The sequence below is a fragment of the Haliaeetus albicilla genome, chromosome 13, assembly GCF_947461875.1.
Source record: "Haliaeetus albicilla chromosome 13, bHalAlb1.1, whole genome shotgun sequence".
Taxonomy (NCBI): Eukaryota; Metazoa; Chordata; class Aves; order Accipitriformes; family Accipitridae; genus Haliaeetus; species Haliaeetus albicilla.
This window is the reverse complement of record NC_091495.1, coordinates 12,475,846-12,498,155: the sequence shown is the minus strand read 5'-3', so window position 1 is coordinate 12,498,155 and position 22,310 is coordinate 12,475,846. Positions and strand designations below refer to the sequence as shown.

Sequence of the window (22,310 nt, the reverse complement as noted above, 5' to 3'; positions counted from 1 at the left end):
AAAAAAAAAAAGGAAGAAAGGAACAAGGCGGCGGGGGGGGAGGAGGAAGAGGACGGGGTCTCTCCGGGTGCCGACGGATGCTCCTCCGGGCGGGGGAACCTGCGCTGCCGCCCGGCACGGCTCGGCACGGCCGCGGCACGGCGCGGACCGCGCCGTGCCGCGGCCGTGCCGAGCCGTGCCGGGCGGGGAAGCCTTGCATCACCGCCGCGGTCTCTGCTTCCCTCCTCCCTCTCTTTCGGAGAGGCTATTAATAGCATGACATCAGCCCGGGACTCGCCGCCAGAGTAAATACCAGAGCTGCCCGCTCGGCTATATAAGGGGGGTGATGCAACCCAAGCGAGAAGCAGAGGAGCGGGGAGCGGCGAGAGCTGCTCTCCCGGCGGAGCGGGGACGGCAGCGTTGCGGGCTGGGTACGGACCCCCTTCCCTCCGGCCGGGAAAACAGCAGCAGCGGGAGGAAGGTAGGTGGAAGCGGGAGTGGGGGGGGGGGGAGGGAGACGCCGAGGTTCTCCGTGCCGGCGGGTCGCGGGGTTGAGCTCCGTGGGAGGTCGTCCCGCCACGGGGAGATGCCCGCCGCGGGGGCGGGGAGGGGGGTCCGCGGCGGGGAAAAGTTTCGCCGCCGGAGCGAAGTCCCGTGAGCCCCGGGAAAGCCCCCGGCCCTGCCGCCCGAGCCCCCCCACTCTCCCCCCTCGCCCCGGCCGTCCTCCGCCGGCGGCGGCTTGAGGGTCCCTCCCGGCGCTCCCATCTGGGGGAAGCCCCTGCCCGGGCCGCCGCCAGACGGGAGCGCCGGGACGGAGGGAACCCGCCGAGCCCCGGCTCTCCCCGGGACCGGCGGAGCCGCTCGGCACCGCGCGGTGGCGGCCGCGGCGGAGGGACGGCGCCGGCCCCGGGACGGCCGGGGATGCCGGAGAGCGGCCGGGCGGCCGCGGCGGCGGCGGCGGGAGGCGGCAAGCCCGGCGGGTCCGCAGGGGCAGGGACGGAGGAGCTGCAGCGGGACCGGGCAGGCGAAGGGCAACCCCGCTCGGCCGCGTAGAGGTGGCTCGACTGTGTGCGCTTACAATGAGCGGGGGCTCTCGCCGTGAGCCAGGGCCGTTCGCTTTTCTTTCTGTCCCCGTGCCTTGACACGAAGGAGGTTTGCTAAACTGTTGCCTAATCGAGTCAGGCGTGACCCAGCAGCAAACGTGTTTCAGAGAACGAGTTTCCTGTTGGAAATCAATTTTCCTCCTAGTAACAGCATCTGAGAAGCTGGAAGGCAACAGAAAATGGTTCGGGAATGATGTGGGATGTCAGAAAGCTTAAGGTCAACCAGCGTGCACAGAGGTTGTGAACCGTAATTGCTCTTAATGCTGTTTAAGATTAACCTCAATGGTTATCGGGGTTTATTGCATCAGCACCAGAGGAAAAGGAATTCATATGAAGAAATAAAACCAAAAGGCACAGTCAGCCATCTGCAGTTAAGCAAAAAAAGACAAGACTGAAAGTACTCGCTTTTAATACTAACGCTAAACAAGAATACCCTTAAATAATAGAAATGCACAGCTAGGAAGTATGTCCTGAAATTAAAGTATGGCAGATGAGATGTAAAAGTTCACTGTAGATGGAAAGAATCATCGGCAAAAGAACAAACAAAAAGGAGGAGACAAACGAATGAATGAAGTTGGTTAAATCTACCTGAATTGGGAGGGTACCACTAATAGAAAAGCTGTTCTCTTTGGAGAATTCCAAAACTAAGGATAAAGTAACGAAGCATTAACTCACACTGGGAATAAGCTGGGCCTTTACGGTGCAGGTCTGTGAAATGTTCAGCACCTTCAATGTCAGTAACTCCAGAAGTACTCAAAGCAGCCTGGAGCCCAGGTCCATGTGCGTGGTCTAACAAAGTAAACAAAGATCGTATCAGAAAGGCCCAGATGTAATCACACTTTAAGGCTTGATATTCTTATTCCTACTGTTTCCCCAGCCTTTACAAACCCAGAGAAAATGAGATTGTGCTCTTGATGGCTTATAGACAGAGGTACAATCTATATAAAAATTGAGAAAAAGGAAGGGCAACTTGTTGCATTTTTTTAAAATAGCAAAACCTAATTTTCCTTCTTGCAAAACATTTCTGAAAGAAGATTTGTTCCTCAGAAGTTGGAAAACATCTACCTTGTTGTTATGAAAAGGGAATCTATTCAGCTTACTGAGTAGCTTTGACATAAGACTGATTATTTTTGTTATTTGTATTACGGTGGCTCCTAACAATCCCAGTGGTAGACTGGAAGCCTACCCTATCTCTCAGGCACTGTCCAGAAGCCCTGCCCCAGGAAAGAGCCCCAGGAAAGCAAACCAGTGGCAAACAGCTCTGCAAAATGGTACTCTGCTCACGGCAGAAATCCTTACACAAGCCTCAGCCCCCCAGTAGGCCCTCCCTTCCCTAAAGTCTGAGTAAATAGAGATGCCTTTCAGGATGTCTGGAAGGTCAGTGAGCTGTTCAGGCAGGAGAGCAGCAAGTTTCTATGGTCAAGGACACTTACCGCTCTGTGCTTCCCCTCCCCGTGGGCACCCTACCGCTTTTTTTTTTTTTTTTTCTCCCATACACACTAAAGACAGATGGATGATAGTACCTGGAGACATTATAGTAGGGTTTTGGTGGTGCTTATGGTACACTTAGCACTAACAGGTAGAAATCCACAATTAACACAGTCTCTTGGGCACAAACATTCTTGGTTTCCTCTGGTGCTGCTGCTGACCTTAATTAAAAGTTCACCTAAACTGACAAATAATTGAATAAACCACCAGAGCTCAAAATTTATTAGCCCAATTAATTATTTTGTAGGCTGGAGAAACAGTTTTACTGTTAATTTAAGACTCCTGGTTTTATTGAATCATATAGAATTAACTTTGTTGAATGAAGCCATCACCAGCAGCCAAGGAGACTGATTCAGTGAAAATAGCTGAAATTTCTGCTAGCAATGAGGGGTTCAGTGTCATCTGGAATTAGCCTGTTTAAATGAGTTGAATGGTTGAATGTTGCTAAATGGTAAATAATGCTGGGAAGACTTCAGCTGGAAATTATAGGGCTGTTTCTGACTTGTTGAAAAAGAGTAACTGCTAGCTTTCTGAGATTATAGGATTAAACCGTATCAGTACTTTAAATGTGACTCATGAGCAGGGGCTTTCTGAAGAGAATTACATAAATTTCCCAAGGTCTTTCTGAATAACAAATTGTTCCAAATAATTTCCTCATCTTTAATAACTACGGGTGAAATCCTCACCCCATTGAGGTCAACAGAAAAAGTCCTCTTGATTTCAGTGGGTTCAGGATTTCACCCCCAGACTCTGGGAAATGTTCAGCTCTTCTGTGGTGACTGGGTGAGGAAGAAGTGAGGAAGACTCTGCAGCTGGTCATGGTATTTTCTACCAACTGGCAATTCACTGTCCTCAGATTTTTATATTTGCCTCACTTAGCGATGAACCAGATTCTATTCTCATTTGCACCAGTGTGGATTTACAGTGTATTTTTAGATATCTCTGAGCAAAATCTATCTTCTTGTCAAAGCACATGACCCCAAACATTTATTGCTGGGTTACAGACGTAGCGTATGGGGAACTGTGCAGTTCTGGGTTGACCGTGTAGAAATTTAACTTACCCACACTGCTATCCCGAGGCAACTATTTGCTTACCTGCACTCAGTTAATTACAATTGACTTTGCTGTAATTATTACAGTTCTAATCAAGAGTAGATAACACATACTGTAATTACCCGTACAGCTATAGTCCATCTGTCCTGTCCCGTACCACCTCCCCCCCGCCCCCGCCAAACCTACACACCAAAGAAAACCAGAAAAGCAACATGGTAAAATCCAATGTAACACAAGTTGCTTTATAAATAAGGGAAGTAATACAATCTGATTTTCTATGGATTTGCACCTCTTGTCCCTTGGGCCCCACACGAAAAGTGCTCAGCGTTCTCCAAGACCTTGTATCTTGCCTCTTCTGGGTGAGAGGTGGTTTGTGTCATGCAGAGCTGTGTGCATCAGCTAGCTAGGTTGCCCACGATGTTTGGATGGCTGACTGCTGAGTTTTGCCCCTTTCTCCTTCAGTGGGGTCACCAGTTTTCACAAAGCACACAGGGGGCCTCTCTCCCTCCAAAACTGGCTAAAAAATTAATAAGAATGATTAAAAAGAGGAAAGTAGAGCGCACTGTTGGGTAGGTTCATTTTCTTAGGAAAACTACTAGAAATGAGGTTCCTCCATGGGTGTCCATTTGCATAATTCCCCTAAAGTCTCTTCAGTCACACTGTTTTATATCAGCAGGAGGTCTGACCATAAATATTTAAGAATTTCAAACCTCTTGTTGAGGGCACATGAGGACAGTTTCAGATTTTACAAGAGCAAAGGAATGAAAGAAACAGCTTCATGTTTTTCATGACTCAATTCCTCCAACTCAGCCTGTGCTTTAAAGCCCCAGAGCACGTATAGACTTTTACCTTTGTGCCAGCTCTTATTGTTAACCATTTTTCAGGCATTTATAACCAGATCTACAACTCTGTGTAAAATTGAGCATGATAATTTTGTGACAGATCCTGTCTTGGTTAGCAAACTTCAGCTACTAGTAGAACTCATTGAGCTTTGCCTAAATGTAGCCGAGATCAACGTGTGCTCTGTCCATTTGAAGCTGGAATCTGTGGTAGTATAGCTCTGAGGATGGAGATACTTTTAAGCTCTTTCTGTGCTTTAAATAATAATATTTTTTTGCTTTCTGATTTTTCTTCCTTATCCTCTTTCTCTTCCTGTTCACTCAATTCTCATTTGCCACACATTACCAGTTTAAAACTTCACAGTATACATACATACACAGAATTTTTTTTTAATATTAAGTTTCAGAAAGACCTAGAAATTGTGTGATGTGCTAATACTGTTTTTTTTTTAAATACTAATTTTAAGTTAACATAAAGTAGAAGTTTTTACTAGTGACCAAATTCTTAACTGCTTGTCTCTAGTGAGAGATTGGGGTAGACGCGGAATGGGGACTGAAGCAATGCAAGAAATACAGGATTATTCACAGTATGAAACATATCTTTAGGAAATATTATTTGCCTTTCTAAAGTTGTTGAAAGACTATTATTATCTCTTTTTACCTTTCAGCAAAATGATGGTCCAACACTCAGGCCAGGTATCTGCATTAGAAGTCAGCGCCTCCGCAATTGTTCCCACTTTGTCCCCTGCAGGGTCACTGGGGTTTGATGATTTCACAAATTTAACCCCACTGGTGAAAGAGGAACTGAGGTTTGCCATTCAGAATAAGCGTCAGTCCCACAGGATGTCTTCCACACTGGACACGATGACGGTTTCTGAAAGGCCAATTGAAACATCAATCATGAAAACAGAGGTATGGCTCTTTAAATAGCATTTCAGCGTGAATGATTAATACTCTAATAAAGTTTCACCACAAGACCAGTAATTATATCAGCTACAGACAACCTTCTCCACCGTACTTGATCCTTTTAAGCCTGCTGCTTGGCTGTCTGTTAAGTGCTTCTGAGAAACCCTCTGGTATTTCTCATTTCCATTGAGATCTATAGTTGGATATTTTATTTTTTATTATGGACTAAGGACAGTGTTTTACAGTGATTAGAGCAAGTGCTGATCTGGTTTCCCTGCCTACTTGTGGCTGAACTTGAAATAAGTCACTGCTGAAGTTATATTTCACTGAGGAGAGTCCAGTAGGACCCACATGGGCTAGACTAAGATAGACACGGCCATGCTATGTCCACACTAGGTTTTTACTTGAAGATAATAGTCTCTGTGAAAGACATTTCTCTTATGAAGTGAAAAATAGCTTAAGTTAGGGAAACAGCTACACCTTGGTCTGGGCCTCCCCAGGAAACAAGCCAAAGCTTGAAGGAACACGTTACGATCCCCTTTTCAGTGCTGCCTTTAGTTTGCTGCACTCTCACCGCCTCGTTCACGACACCTCTGCTCTGCTCCCTGTGCCCCTCGCTCCTTTTCCTCCTTGGGAAATAGAGGCAAGATGGAGGGGTGGGAGTCAGCCTGGGGGGACACTCGGCAAGTTCTTTTGAGTGCCATTGATTTAAAATGAGCCATCACATGGATTACAACCATCCAAACTCCAGTCAGGTTTTATTGACGATTCTAATGGAGCTACTACCATTTTACTGGTATGGCAAGCAAGGTCAGAATCACATTCTTATGTAACTCATGATGAGCACTGACAACATTATCTGTATTGCTTTTAAAAATGCAGAAGTTATTAAAATACAGGTCATGTATTTACAACATCTTACGGATTGTGCGTATCTGTTTTTATGGGATAGTTTTCTCCTGAAGAGGATGAAAGAAAAAAGCGAAGAAGGGAAAGGAACAAAATTGCTGCTGCAAAGTGCCGAAACAAAAAGAAGGAAAAAACTGAATGTTTGCAGAAAGTAAGTGACTGGCTTGAATTGTTCTTAATCTGTCATCCTGCCAGGATCCAAACAGATAGCATGGGGTACTGTCACAGTAGGAAATACAGAAAGATGTCACCAAAAACCCTTCAAAACATTAGTTATAAAATAATTAACATGCTATATATTAAAGCCAAACCTGGTTAAAACTGGACTAAAGTGAAAGCATGGTGGGAGCGAAAAGTGATACTGTTTCAGTGACTGATCTTGTCTATGGGGATAATATTAATTTGAACATGTACACTGAACACAAAAAGAAGTAAAAACTCATTTCATGTAACATTCATTGTGGAGACCAAGAGCCCAAAAACACCAACAAGTACTTTCTGACTTCTTTATGAAATGAGTGGCATAGTAGCTTACCCCAAAATTCTCTGTCCTAAGACCCCAGTTGTCTTCACCTGCTCTGCCATGATATACAACTATACTACAGCAGCATCAGGCCTGCCTTTATTCCTCTATCTAGGGGTAGGGGAAAAAAAAAAAGCTACGTCCTTACTTTGTTAGCTGAACATAGGTTTACAGATATGTGACATGATGTTCCAGGGAGTTAATAAGAAGTTTAGATGATTTTGGGTCAATTTTTGACCCCAAAAGTTCAGAATAATCTTGCAGAAGATAGCAATAATGCTTTGGATACCTATCATTGTAAGTGAATACAAGTCTGAATTTGGCTTTTCAACTTCCATTATACTTCTCTACAGGCCAAAGAAGGTAACTGTCAATCTGGTTTTTAGGCTATTATCAACTGGGGGATGTATAGTTTCATCATTACGGGACACTAAGAACATGCAATTCCTTTCCCTGCTAGCCATATGCTTTCCCAGCAATAAAAAAGACTGCAACTATTAGTTCAAACAGTCAATGGCAATGTTCATCTACTCAGTCTAATAGTTGTGTCTGTCCTTTGTGACTAGGAATCAGAAAAGCTGGAAACTATCAATGCAGAATTAAAAGCCCAGATCGAAGAGCTAAAGAACGAGAAGCAGCATTTGATATACATGCTAAACCTTCACAGGCCCACGTGTATAGTTCGGGCACAAAATGGAAGGACACCTGAAGATGAAAGGAATCTTTTTATTCAACAGATCAAAGAAGGCACATTACAAGGTTAAGTGACATGGCAAACATGGAAATATTTATAGTGTTTTTAACAGCTACCAGAATCCACGGAGGATCTGACATAATGTGTAGGATTCTATTAGTCAAGAGCCTTTAGGAAGGGCAGATTGCTTTCTTAAGCAGAAAGAATCATTTTGGCTTGACAGCGATTCTTCCCCTTGGAAGATCTGGTCTCAATCAAATTGAAGAGTCTTCTGCCTCAAAACATAGGTTTTGCACCTGTCATACTTGCTGTTCCTAGGAGCTACAGACAACAGCTTCAGAAGTTTTAGCTCTCTGCTAGTATACAGTATCTGCACGCACGATGTTTGTGCTAGAACACTATGACTTCCAATAATGCACATGGTACAGACAGCTGTGCTGGATGGACACTACTTTTCCTTGTTGCTGGTAGGGAAAGCAGACTGAGAGTATTTTTAAAGTTTCGAAGTTTCCAGGAGCATGGTTTCTGGCAGAATGTACTGATACGTAATGTTGCATTCTAACCTAACACACACACACAAAAAGCCTTTAGTTCCAACTAAGCTTTGTCATTTTTTTCACAACACTTGTGTGGGTTTTTTCTATGACTCATCTCAAGAGACTGAATTTGAAGAGCCTAGTAGGTGTGACAAAGAAATGTTTCTTGCAAAATGTCCATGTAGCTAAGTTTCTATTTTATGAGCTGGAACCCCACCTACTATCCTTTGGGGACTACAATTTTTCCTTGAATTGCTGAAGAGCAGCTTGTTCCACCACTTGGTGACTCGGTGAATTGGACCCACTGGAAGGAGGAAACTAATTATGGAGGGATATTGATACAGGTTTTGCCTGAGTAAAGAACCACAGGACTGAAGCCTAGGCTCATAAATCACGAGAAATTTTTTTTTTTTAAAAAATCATCTAAGATCTAATCCTACAAGCCTTAATTCACGCTATTAACCCTTACTCACATAAGAGGTTCCACGGACTTCAGTGGGTCTGCTTATGCAGATAGCTCTTATAGGCATAAGAGCTTGACAAACCTTTTTCCATCCTGGTCAGGATTACTTCATTTTGCCAGGTGATTCAGAGGGAAAAAATATGATTGCAGCTACTTTTATTTTACATTTGAGTGACAACTACAGTTACTTAGAATCCAAAGGAGGCAAGAGTTTTGATGTAGAGAATAATTGTTTTTATTAAATACTAACCTTAGATGTTTTTGAACTGGTAGAAGAGCTGCTGGACAAAACAGTTGGAGCTATGAGTGTTTAAATTCTGATGTTTCTGTGAAATTCTCAGATTGTTTAATCCTATAAAATATATCCTTACAATTTTTTGTAAAAGAAAATATCCTTATTTATCACTAATATCATCATGAGCAGAGTTAATAAATACTGCGAGCAAGTTAAAACTGAAAACACAAGTGTTGTGCTGTCTTTTTACTTTTATCTCTTGGTGTTTAATATTATATATTCCTAAACTTCACCAGTTGTATTTGAGACACCACTGTTGAAAACACTTATCCTTCATCTTTTCCACAGATGAGGCACTGAGTATCTTCAACAATTGAGTGCAGACATTATACCTTCCAAAATTCTGTACCTCCATCAGTGGTGTCTAGCTGTTCAATGTCACAATTTAAACAAAGCAGACAATAAGAATGAAGCTTACGGTACATAATATTTTACACCAGTTACACAGTGTTGAAATTGTGGGTTTGTTCTAAAGGCTAAACTTAAAGATACCTCAGCCATAAGCTTCTTACCCTGCAAGTCCCAGATGAGTCTATCAGATATCACACCTGATCTTTATACAATCATTATATTCTGCAACAGAACTTCTTAGTACATTTTCCTGAGATCTGGATATATTGTAATGTCCTATATCACATTTTAAAGATATGTGCTTCATGTATCTGAAAAGTGAATGTATTACAAAGATGACATACTAGGTCCAATTCTGTCCTGAGAATCTACTCTTTCTGTATGTTGGAAGGAGTTCCACTGACTTCAGTGAGTTTTATTCATGTCCTGTATGCAGAGTTTGGAGCCTCTGCTCCAACTTCTCTGGCTTAGAGGGCAAGTTCCACAGGGAATTGGACCAGCTGTTTATCAGACAACAGATACACGTGAAGTGTATTACAACAAACTTGTCAAACAATGTTCATTGGTATTTGACTTCTGTAATGTGGAAATAAAAAACTAAGGCATCATCTGGGTATCATACACCTTGGCTTTGCCTTTTGCACATCAAATACCAGCAGACAAAACTGTTTGCCTCCTATACTGTTATAAAGTGTTACCACAGAGATGAGAATATAATGACAGAATACATGTGTCTCCCTTAGGGAATTTGTATGGTTGCTTTTAACCATATCACTGGTGACGCAGGCGTCATGCTTTTCTTGCTTGATGTTATTTACTTAGCATGCCAAATGTTAATATGGTACCACTACTATTGTCAGAAGAAAATCTATTTTTATTTCTTTATATAGCTGCTTTCTACTGCTTTTGTATGTGTGTGCATGCGTGCTCCTGCACGCTACGCTAGAAATGATGGTACTCAAGTTCATTTGACTGCTGCCAGGAAGAGAGTGTTTAAACACCTAGAAAGGAACAGTATGTTGCATGAGTTTTCTAAAAAGTATACTTTATTCAGGAGAACCCTTAAAATGCATTAAAAGCAGTTTGTTTTCTATTCAAGTTTGTTTTGATACTTTAATAAAAAAGAATTAATATATATTTATTCACGTGTCATTTAATTCATTCTAAGTTTCAAGGCCCAGAAGCAACTTAATTTTCTTAAAACAACACTGAGAGATTAAAAAGCAAAAAATTTATAGGTTTGCAACAGTAAGCGTCTTATAAAGTGAAATTGGTACTGTTCACTGCTTGACAAAGTATAAACAAAGTTTTGTTATTACAAGGTTGATGATGAATTCCAGGCTAATTTCTTATTTGTGGCCTAGGGCTTAGATTAAAGGACTGGAAATTAGAACTCCTGAACCTTTCCTAACCTTGCAACCAACCAGCTGATAGTTATTTCAGCTATCTGATTACCAAATGGGTTTGATGCTTTTGCTGCTGTGAAGCTTTAATATTTATAGATTGCTTTCTATGGTTATATGGAAGGTACTAAAGAAGCATAGCATGATTAGGGCTTTGTTGTTTTTCCTCTGTGCATTGGGGGCGGGGGGGGGGGGGGCGGGGCGGGGCAGATGTATGGGTGTGTGTGTGGAGAAGTATGAGGAAAGATGAACAAGATGTTCTATCCTTCCTTTCCTAAAGTAAGTATCTACACTCAAACAGAAGTCCCTGTGTTTTGACAGCCGGTGATGTGGATGAAATCTTTTAGCTTCAATCCTTTACAAGCAGTCGTAACTTGTAATACAGAGGTCAGATAGAAGGCTAGGAGCTCCAGGGACCAGGAAATCCATTGCACTATTGCAAAATCTAGTTAAAAATTTTATCAGTTCCAAGGAAGACCTAGGCTACTATGAGCTTGGCAATGTTGAATGCTTACTTTCCTTATTGGTACATCCATTTACAGATGTGCAGTCCCAATACACATATTCACCCTTTCATGCATTCTCCTGTAGCTGCTATCAAATTTTGCTTTTGAATACCCAGTTCATTTCTAATTTGGTAAATTTATAAATCATCTGCCTGGCCCATTTTAGAAAACCTTAACAAAATTAGGGCTATGAATTCCTGAACAGATATTTTATATTTTCTTTAAATGGTATGAGTTGAAACCATGAAACCACCATTGGTCTCTATGACATATTCCTAATAGCATAACTGATATTCCTTGACCAAAACAATAGGCTATATCTTCTCCTTAGGTCTTGTTTTAGATGCTAAATCTGTGTAAGTACAGGCCCATGCAGACCTTAAAGCATGCTGGGCTTTACACTGTACATTAATAAGGAGCATCTTCTACTTTTTTCTAGCTCTCCCCTTGATGTAAATCAATAAATAGCAATATTGAAGGTAGGTAGAGCCAATGATTTATGCTAGGCTGTAAACGTTTAATGAAACTGAATGGTAACAAATTTAAATTTACAATAACTTTTCTACCTGGGCCCATCAGAATTTGAAGTTATTGATTAAGGGGATGGTTTTAAAATCACCAATTCTTTTTTGCAAGAAGAACTGGGAAGATTTATGGGTGATGAAAGCAAAACAGTACAATTGTTTGTTAGTAGCAAAAGAGTTTGAAAACGAGATCTACTTAATCTTAAAAAAATTCTAAATCTAGAATGACAACTCTATCTCACATCCATTTTTCTTGGGGTTCACCCCCCTCCCCCCTTCAACAGAATACTGGATTAGGTATAAATCTCATTCATGCCGCCCATTGCCATATTTCTATGTTTGCCCAGTGCCCCCAACTGGAGACCCTGAGAATCACATGATTAAAATGTGCAATAATACTAATTTACGTTAAGTAGTTGATAACATTCCTCATTAGTTTGCAAATGACACCAATATAATACTTTCATTTATATAATAGACGTAATTTCTTTTTAAAGCGTAGTTAAGATAAAGAGTGACAATATTTTTTAAAATCCTGTTATTTAAAGTTAATTTCCTTAGTGGACACACTGAGTCAGAAATGCTGACTTTAGTGATAAAAGTAGTTATTTACTAATTTTCAGTGCTATTAGATCTTCACCCCAAGCTAAGTGTACTAAAACTGACACTCAGGAAAATTATTAGACCTGTGAAATGAATAAATAGAAAACTGAAACTGAGAGTTGAAGCTAGAATCCTTTTTTCTGCTTTTGAGAATTTAGCAAGTTCATATTTGTAGACTCCACCAAAACAACTGGTGCACCACCATGCCCGCTTAGACAGTGGGTATACCCACACAGCAAATAGTAGTGTAGCATAGCAATATTTTTATATGAGCTAGCTTCGTACCGGGAACATCCTGGCGATGACAGCAAGAAACTCGGCACAGGCTAATTGATGCCACCAAGAGGATGAGCTCTCTGTGCAGCCAGAGGACAGGCTCCTACTGGCATCTGAGGTAGCTCATTTAAAGCCAGCTCGGGTATCGTTCAGCTCCTCAGGTTAGCTGCCGTGGTTTGTAGCTCGTGTCGTAGCTACATGTCACATAGCTGCCTGTTGAGCAGCTGCCTGCATTCCCAACTAAACAGCTCCACCAGTTCAGACCAAAGGTCCACGCAGCGCAGTTTTCTTTCTACAGCAGTGATCAAAAGCATCTGTCCAAGGAAGAATAAGAACAGGGCAAGCATGCTTCCTCTGGGTACTTTCCCACACTCCAACTATTTTCAGCTCGAGAGTCACACAAACTTGACATGATTCCTTTTGGCCTTCCATAGATCTTTTTCTCAAATATTTGACCAGTCTCTCACCCACAGTGACTTTTGGTGGCAATTCCCATAGGCCTATCACCACTTAAAAGAAGAAAACAGTTCGTTTGCTTTTGACCCTGTTCCCTGTAACTCGACAGCCCCTCATTCTTGAATTGGAAGAGTGAATACCTATCCATCCTCTCCAGGCCACATGATTTTATACTTTGCTGTGTTGTTTCTTTTTCAGAATAAAAAGTCCCAACCTATCCAATGACTTTTTTTTTTTTTTGGCAGTCATTTTACATCCTTGATCATTCTTGTTACCCAGTTTTTCTGGGAAAACTGTGGCTTTTCCAGTAGTTTAAGATAAAGTGACCATAACTACACACAGTATTCGAGGTGTGGTCAAGCCCTAGGTTAATACAGCAGGATCTTGATGTTCACCATCCCTTTCCTAATAACTCCAGAAATTAGTTTTGCATTTTTGATGACTGCCAAGCATGAAGTCTGATGCAATGCAACTACCTATCATAACCCCAAAATCTCCCTCCTAAGTAGTAGTGGTAAACTCAAGCCCAACATTTTATATATGATGCCAGGATCGATTTTCCCTGTATGCATTATCTTGTATTTAGTTGCATTGAATTTTATCTGCCATTTTAATTTCCAAACTGTAAATATAAAGTCTTCCTGCAAATATTCTTAAGCTGCCCTTCTCCTTCCTATCCCAAGTAATTTTTTACCATCAACTTTCTCCCTACACTACTCACTCTCTTACCACATCATTTATGTTGATCTGTGCAGGTCCCAGTACAGGTTCCTGTGGAACTCCACTGGATAACCTGGCCCCACTAAGACAGTTCATCATTTACTCCTACTCTCTTTTCTACCTTTTAATCAAGTCTTTATGCATGCATATGCGTTTTCTCTATTCACAGCTATTTGGTTTCTTCAAAAAAATCTTTGGTGAAGGAATTTACTGAAGTCTCTTTAGAAGCCTCCATAAACTACATCTACTGAATCTCCCTGATCCACACATCTGTCAACCCTTTCAAAGAACTCCAGATGTGTCTGTAAGCCTGAACTGCATTTTACAAGAGCCATGCTGACTCTCTTCAAGTAGACTGTATTTATCTAGGTACCTACTGATTCATAGTTCCTTTATCTTAATTCCCATTAACTTGCCTGCCAGATTACAGGCCTATAGTTCCTTGGAGTCTCCTGGAATCTTTCATAAAGGTTGGTGACACATTTGCCACATTCCAGTCCTCAGATACCAAGGAAGATTGAGTCAGGGTGACAGTGAGAGACTTACACATTATTTTTAGTATTTCAGCAATTTTCTCTTTCCATTTTCTTTGAGCTTGTTGGTGAAAACACAATTGGGTTAGTGCTGATTCTTCTCTAAAACTCCACCCACAGTCACTTCAGTTTCAGACAGATTCTCTGCTGGTTTACTTCCCTTTGCCCTGTCTTGAAGAGGGTTCTAGCCAGGGAATGACCTCTATTGCTTCAGCTTCTCAGCTCTCTGAATGTTCACTTTTTACCCTGATCAACAGTTGGCCCTAGACTCTCTAACAGGCTAATTAGTAATAATACAACTGAAAGATGATTTAGTAGTTATGTCAGTTCCTTTAGCCACTCTATTCCCTCAGCTTGCCTCTGACAGGCTTCTTCTGCCCTAAGTGCCATCTCCTGAATGTCCCATACAACAGGGTCTTCATCATCCTCAATCACATTTGGAACTTTCAGAGTCTGTCAGCTGCTCCAGGCTTTTTGGTGGCATTAAAGAGTCATAACACATGTACACATCTAATTGCCAGATTTTAATCCCTGCCATGCTGTGTGACTTAAAGACACAAACCACCCAATGCCTCAGTTTCTCCATCTGAAAGACAGGGATAACAACTGATACCTTCCCTTCTAAGCATTTTGACATGAAAGGAAAAGTGTTATAATTTTTTTCTCAATTATAAAGTAGTACAGTGCTATGTTATTTAACAATACCCTACTTTGGAGAGTTCATCTCAATTAAAATGCTATAGCAGTGCCATTCTTTCATCCCAAGCAAAATAAAATACCTTACTTTTGAAGACTGAGTCTTTGTGGATCTTTGCAAGACTTGTTCAAAACTGTGCTGAGTCACCAGAAAGCTACTGAACAGAAAGGTAAATTTTATTGCCATGTGATTACCACTTACATTCAAGTAAAATCATCCAAAACACCTGTAATAAATGGGACTCCACTCAAACCCAGGAATGCATTTAGTTTTGGGTTTTTTGGTCATTTTGTTGTTTGAGTTTGGTTTTTTGGGTGTTTTTGTTTTGTTGGGGTTTTGTTTGTTTGTTTGTTTGTTTTACACTTTTTGCCTTTAACAGCAATAGTGACACCATGGGTGTAAATAATCCATGAGTCAAATATACGTTAAAAGATAAAAAATCCTCTGAAGATAACAAATACACCTTAAGTTACCTGGGTTACACTAACAGGTTATTTTGGAACATAAGCAGAAAAGAGAGCATTTGGCAAATTTACCTGACTCCAAAGGATTTATTTTATATGCAGAATTACCCACATGTAGAACTAGAATCGCTCAGTCAGAGTTTTCCTGGTCACCCAGAAGACACACTTTTCTGTGACAGAAAAGCATGTGTGCCTTGGTTGCCTTTATCCAAACAGCTACTGCAGTCAAAATTCTCAATCCATTGACAATTGCTTGGTTAAAAGTTGAGATCAGAACAAGAGAAATTGGTTGGGCAAAACTAAGTGTACAATAATCCCTCCACTGAATGGAGTGCAGCTACCTTTCATGGGCTAAAACAGGGATCCTTTCTTGCCTGGCCTGGATAAGCCTAGCCCTCTGATGCTGGCGTGGTGAGAACTTCCCCTCTTGTTTTAATCTACTACAACCATTGAAACTGAATCACACAGGGCTCATAACTCCTACATTTGTAGCTAATCCTTGTGCTTTTATCACACATTCTTAAAACTCCAGTTCTGAAATACTTGCAATGGGCTGAGATCCTCATGACTGTAGGGAAAGCCTTAGAAATATTACTTTTGTATACTAAGATCAGAAACCAAGAGAAAATAAATTAAATTTAATGCATTAGACTGTTAACATTCCATGTGTAGATACAAGTGTTCTGGTTTGTTTGTTTGTGCATGGGGGGTCTTTTTTTAAACAGGATTTTTGAATGTGTGCATTTGGCCATACCACATTCCCCTGCTGACAGCAAAACCATCCATGGACAGAGGAAAGGGAGACTAGAGAAACCAATTATCAGTGCTAGTTCTGAAAGGTTACCAATACTAGGTTAAAAGAAAAAAAAATCCTCAAAATTAATAGCAAGAGAAAGGAGAGATCAAATAAAAGTTACCTGTCTTTCAAGTAATATCATGCCCCTCTGCATCTAGAAAAAAGCAGCAAGAAGCATTGTTTTACATTTATCTATTGTTACTTAGATATAAGTTTCTTCAAAACATTTTTGACCCTCCTACTCTGTGCACTGACCCTTCCCTTCCCATCTTTCTAGAAGTCATTACTCAAATGAACAGAATGTTACAAAGCTGGTTTATAGCACACAGCATAATAGTCCCCTTAAAGAGAAGGGAAACTATCCTACAGGAAGCTAAAGCAAATATTAAATTGCACAAATATGTATTCAAAAGCAGGAAATGCCATTGTTGAGAGTGCAAGCAGAAGTTCAACTCCGCTATCTTACACATGAATGATGAAATATCTTCTAATTGTGTGACTAAGTATTTCCAAGTAAGATATCACATTCTTCCTTCTCTGTGTGTGCAGTAACTTGCACAGTTCTGTATGTAACACACCCAGAATCTTTAAGAAAATGTCTACACATAATGCACAACAGACTTAGGATTCTTACTCTCATGCACATAAGTTCACAGATAGTCTCATTTAGGAGCTATTTACTGAAGAAAACCAGTTACAAACTCAAATGAACAGGTATCCACACATCTAGGGTTTCAAAAGATTTGCAAGGGACTACAAAAAACCTAGAAGCCTGTGCAGCACAAAAGCATCACATAATTGATAATTATATTGTAAATAAATGTCTAAATTACAAAAGGTATCTTGGTTGCCTTTGGGAAAATGAATGCTTTGACTGGTAATGATTTCGATCAGTGTGAGAGCTAATGTCTTTTTTTGCAAGACATGTCCAAGTCCTCTTCAGCACACGCAAGAATTCCATAAAAACATTTGAGAGGGGATATAGTAATCTTGCTTAGGCCAGAATAGGTCACTGTGGCAGAAACCGCAGATCAGAAAAAGGTAACAATAGGTAAAAAAGGTAAACAAAGAACTGCATCTTCTTTCCAAAGAAGAAGTTCTAGCTCCTCAGATCCTCCTGGACACTGTGACAACAGCAGCAAAAGCAGCTAGCCGAAGTTATGATGACTACTAATACCATCACTAAAATGAGACAGAAAACTACTACTGAGCAGTGTCAGCTCTTAACTTCAAGTACCTCCATACAGGAGACCTTCACATGCAGTCAATCAGCCCATCACCCTTCCACCCTGAGGTAGGGACAGCAGATTCCTTTTACTGTGACCATGAATCTGGGGCAGTATGAGCTGCAGGCAACAATTCCCGGGGTGTGCCTTGGAACCAAAGGTGTTCATTTCAGACAGATGGGTATCAAGCCTCACAGAGCCCACTTGGAGGAAGAGCTGACTCAAGGGACAAGTGTTTTCTGAGACAGAAGGATACAGGAGAGAGTAGGTATAATCCTACATTTGCCTAAGGCATCAGTATGCCCAAGGGCATGTCCAAGCAGCAGAAGCACCTATGCAATGAAAAGAGCATGTAAGAGATGTGCATGATTGTAGAGAAAATGGTAAGGGGCTAGGCAGGGGGATAGATTTTAATCAATCTCTTCTTTGGTTTCTCATCTTTCTCTTCCCTAGAGACTCCAGCCTAATGACTATGGCACATAAGACACATATTTAAATTCCAGACTAACGACGATACTTTCCATGGACAGCAATAAGTGTGTCAGAGAAGAGTGACATAGAACATGGTCAGAGGGCCATTTTCTATCTCTTCCCAAAAATATAGTGCCATCATTTAAAGACATTCAGAGTTTTGGGGTTTTTTTTCAGGCACTTTAAGATGCATTTGATTCTCTCATGATCCAAATTGCTTGCACAGTACCCTACCAACACTCACGATTGTTGGAACAGTTGTTTAGCAACAATTTTCTAAAGCACAGAAAAGCTCATTCTGGACACTACTAGCTCAGAAAGAGCAATGCAATTATTATATCCTGGAAACTGGATTCCTTCTAAAAGCTGATTTGTCACAAGCAAAAGTAGAAAAAATTAAATTCTTTCATAACGGACCCCTTGACTCTGAATATTCATGGACACTGAATGCACTATGGGATCCTATTCTCTTTGCCAAGCCTCCAGTTCTGCCACGCACAGACATATAATCAGCTGCTGAAGGGCTATCCAGTTATGTTTAGCATTTCAGACTGCTCCTTAAGTAGTGAAGCATTAGTGTACTACTTCTGTCCATGTGAATGAAAGAAGGATATGAATGTCACAAGGACTGGACAAGTCATCCTAACAAAAATTCCTGCTAGCATTGATAAAGAACCTTGTGATTTTAAAGAGAGATTTCAATGTCCACAGCCCAGCCTCTGCCGTGTGCCATCTACACAGTCATCATGGAAAAAGACATTTGAGTGTGAATTCCTTAAGCAAGCCTTCTAAATACACACATAGCTCCCATAGCATAGCTCCATGCTCCTCCCTGGAAGTGTTCAAGGCCAGGTTGGATGAGGCTTTGAGCAACCTGGTCTAGTGGAAGGTGTCCCTGCCCATGGCAGGGGGGTTGGAACTACATGGTCTTTAAGGTCACTTCCAACCCAAACCATACTATGAAATGTGTGTGTGCTCAGAACAAATGCCACAATAGATCCCGATGGTCAGACAGGCAGGCAAATTCGCACTTAGAGCATATTGCTAGAGTTACGGGGTCTGTGCAACCACACAGAATGAAGATGCAGATGATTAATCCTGATGTTTGTGCATTCCCAGCTGAACAGAAATTTAGAGTTAGGCAGCAGAGAGCTGGAATTATGGTGACCTTAATGCATTAAGGTGGTTTAGTTCTTAATGCTTAAAGCATTAAGGTGCTTTAGTTCTTGAACAAAAATTCAAGCATTAGTAAGGGAACAGAAGGTAATGCCCAGTTTCCTTTAAAACAAATTCTGTGTAAAACACTCTGTTAATGTTTTTAGGTCACCCTAGTAACACAACCAACATTACCATGGTAGCATCTTATATGGAAAGACAGATCACTCCAACCTCATGAAAAGGTAATTCTACTTCTCTGACTCATGGTAATAAATCCACACTTGTGGAGTGAAATGGACTGTCACCAACCATCCTGAGCTCCCAATGATGTCAGGTTAGTTGACTATTCAGTATGTGTAAATTTGAAAAAAAAAACAAAAAAACAACAACAAAAAACCCCCCAAAAAACCCACAGTGTCATACTTAAATTTATAATCCCCCAAAGTTCAGCCTGTTCTGAGCAATTAGCACAAAATTACTGCCAGAGCTGTGATATATTAGACTAAATAACACTTTAAAAAGATACAGATGTCAAATGCGTATGTGCCTTCAAGAGTCATGTTAAACATTTAAAAATAACCTCAGTGATTACTGGTGCGTTTAGATTTTATAAGATCTAGGACTGGCAGAGGACTCCGTCATTCTTGTTCTGTACTGTACCATGCATATGATATGGATTAAATTTCAGAGGGAGGTCTCTTTTTGTCCCTTCCAGACTTTTAATTAGTAAGAGTGCAGCGAGCTAAATTCAGAAGCAGGATAGGCATATGCATCTCCAAAAACCTTTACAGGTCAAATTTAACAGCAACTAAATAGTGGTAAAAACTATAATCCTGGTGTCTAAGGGAAGCAAATTATTGACTTCAGTGGTTATGCTTCAGAGTACGTAAGATGAGAATCAACTTACAGGTAATATAAACTGTTCACAGATAGGTGCTGGGCAGAGTGACCTGCACAAATTTAACATGTACTGGCTTGTAAAATGAATATAGTATTATCTGCCTTATGGCAGTGTGCTGGTTTTGGCTGGGATAGAGTTAATTTTCTTCATAGTAGCTGGTACGGGGCTATGTTTTGGATTTGTGCTGAAAACAGTGTTGATAACACAGGGATGTTTTCCTTACTGCTGAGCAGTGCTTACCCAGAGCCAAGGCCTTTTCTGCTTCTCACCCCACCCCACCAGCAAGGAGGCTGGGGGGGCACAAGGAGTTGGGAGGGGACACAGCCGGGACAGCCGACCCCAACTGACCCGAGGGATATCCCAGACCATACAATGTCATGCTCAGCAGATAAAGCTGGGGGAAGGAAGGGGAGGACGTTCAGAGTGATGGTGTTTGTCTTCCCAAGTCACCATTACATGTGCTGGAGCCCTGCTTTCCTGGAGATGGCTGAACACCTCCCTGCCCATGGGAAGTGGGGAATGAATTCCTTGTTTTGCTTTGCTTGTGCACGCAGCTTTTGCTTTACCTATTAAACTGTCTTTATCTCAACACACGTTTTCTCACTTTTACTCTTCCAATTCTCTCCCCCATCCCGACACGGGGGGAGTGAGCAAGCAGCTGTGTGGGGCTTAGTTGCCAGCTGAGGTTAAACCACAACAGGCAGAAAGCAACAATATAGACGGCAGTAGCAGCCTTGGTAACAAGCATTGTGACAGTGGTTTTTAAAGTTTTTCCTTCCAAGCTCTCAATTATATGTATCTACCCTCCTCAGCTGGTAAGCTACAGTTTTAAACTGAAAAACAAATACTCTCTCATCCCAAGAGTGTCACAAAAACCGTTCTGGCAGAGAAAGCTGAAGGTCAAGAGGGAAATAAAGCATTTCTCTTGCATTCTGTCTTTCTGGATGAGCACAACTTGGAAGTGTTACAGTAAAGGATAAGAGAAGTTAGAAAACCACAGTTTTCCCTTTCTGGCTCTTTTTCAGTCCTAGCCTCCCCTCCTACTCTGGGCCCCCACCTCCCTACTCAAAACACACGCCACCAGCACATCTATCAACTGATTCTCTTTCCTGCAGCTCCCAAGACTCCCAGCTCAACCCAGTATGTAACCAGTTCCTTCAAACTCAGCCACACTTCCCAGTGCTGCTGCACTCAGCGTGCACTCCATAGCTTCTGCAGAGGCCAAGTGCATTGTTAATGGCAATTATTCCCAAAGCACCTAATGCCCAGCCCGCGGTGACATGAATAACTAACAGGAGGGTTTAAAATGAAACAGTTCTCCCCAAATATATAGGTTATCTTCCTGCACTTCTTCCTCCTAAGCATCTCCATTACAGTTGTTTTGCATGCTTGCCGAGTGCTAAGTTAGCTCAAGTTACCGCATTTTATCACATACTCCTCTTTTAGGAATAATTTACATACAAGGAGAAACTTACACCATGATTTAAGTCATTGTTAAACTTGTCTCAGTATCATCCTAATAAACACTGCTTAGAAACCACACATGAATTTGTGGCTTTCTTATGCCACCAAACAGCAGACAAATACAAAGTAATTCTTTGAAGGGCTAAAAGCCTGCCTAGAAAGACAGGCAGGGTACAAAGAGTTGTTTCAATTCCCAATTTATGAGTGGGGACTAGGGAGGTTTGATCACAAAGTGGTTTTCTTATTTTAAACAGATGGGAAGCCCAGCACATGAAACTTGCTGGGAGATCTATAGTATCATGCATTCTCCTTAGGTGGAACATTGCCTTACTAAGCAAAAACTGTTTTGTTTTTAAATAGAAAAAAATAAAAATCCCTTAATAAAAGTCACAAGCAAAAGAGTCTGTTTCAGACTTTTGGCACCAAAAAAACCCTATTGCTATTGTTTTACAATATCAGTTTTAATTTTCAGTAAACTCTGACCACTACATAACTGTTCCCACCAGATATGGGCAAACAAACCCCTGTAATGTAAGGCTTCACAAGGACCAAGCAGCACACGGAGATAGAGGTCAGCTTCTTAAGCCTTGGAACAGATAGAAGGCTTCCTATTACCTCATCTTTCATCAATCTGCTAAGAAACAAACCAAGGCAAAGTTATGCCCTTCAGCCTTTCAAACAAATTCTGACCAATCTGAACTTTAATCTGGAGAGTCCATGGTTTCGTTCATCTCCCAGAGGTAGGTGTAATTTTCTCAATAATATATATCAGAAACTTTCTCCTGCCTGCAAGTTTTTAGATGGTTACACAGACAGCTAGAGAGCCAAAATCACAGACTGAAAGTGAACAGTCGGTTCAGAAAATCTGGATTCATTTTCCATAAAAAGCTCAGAGGTAGACATTTCTTCATAAAGAGAAGTAAGAGGATTCTCTTTGGCTCTACTGTCATGAGTCTCCATTTACTTAGTAGAG

At 41.3% G+C, this 22,310-nt stretch overlaps 1 protein-coding gene and 1 long non-coding RNA gene across 3 annotated transcripts; one reads left to right on the top strand and one right to left on the bottom strand.

Moving 5' to 3' along the window:
- The first annotated feature begins 279 nt into the window (after positions 1-279).
- Positions 280-8,439, top strand: ATF3 (activating transcription factor 3). Of its 2 annotated transcripts, XM_069800184.1 has the most exons (4): positions 280-460; positions 5,131-5,374; positions 6,321-6,428; positions 7,367-8,439. In XM_069800184.1, exons 2-4 carry the CDS (start codon positions 5,135-5,137, stop codon positions 7,562-7,564), a joined length of 546 nt encoding a protein of 181 aa, XP_069656285.1. In that variant the 5' UTR covers positions 280-460; positions 5,131-5,134; the 3' UTR covers positions 7,565-8,439. The 2 variants fall into 2 exon arrangements, with proteins under 2 accessions (XP_069656285.1, XP_009911574.1); XM_009913272.2 differs by lacking the exon at positions 280-460 and having other exon boundaries at positions 4,187-5,374.
- Positions 953-5,338, bottom strand: LOC138688575 (uncharacterized). The gene is made up of 3 exons (XR_011327446.1): positions 5,124-5,338; positions 1,758-1,871; positions 953-1,244 (listed from the first exon to the last, which is right to left on the bottom strand). It is a non-coding gene; the product is annotated as an uncharacterized lncRNA (long non-coding RNA).
- Positions 8,440-22,310: the final 13,871 nt, after the last annotated feature.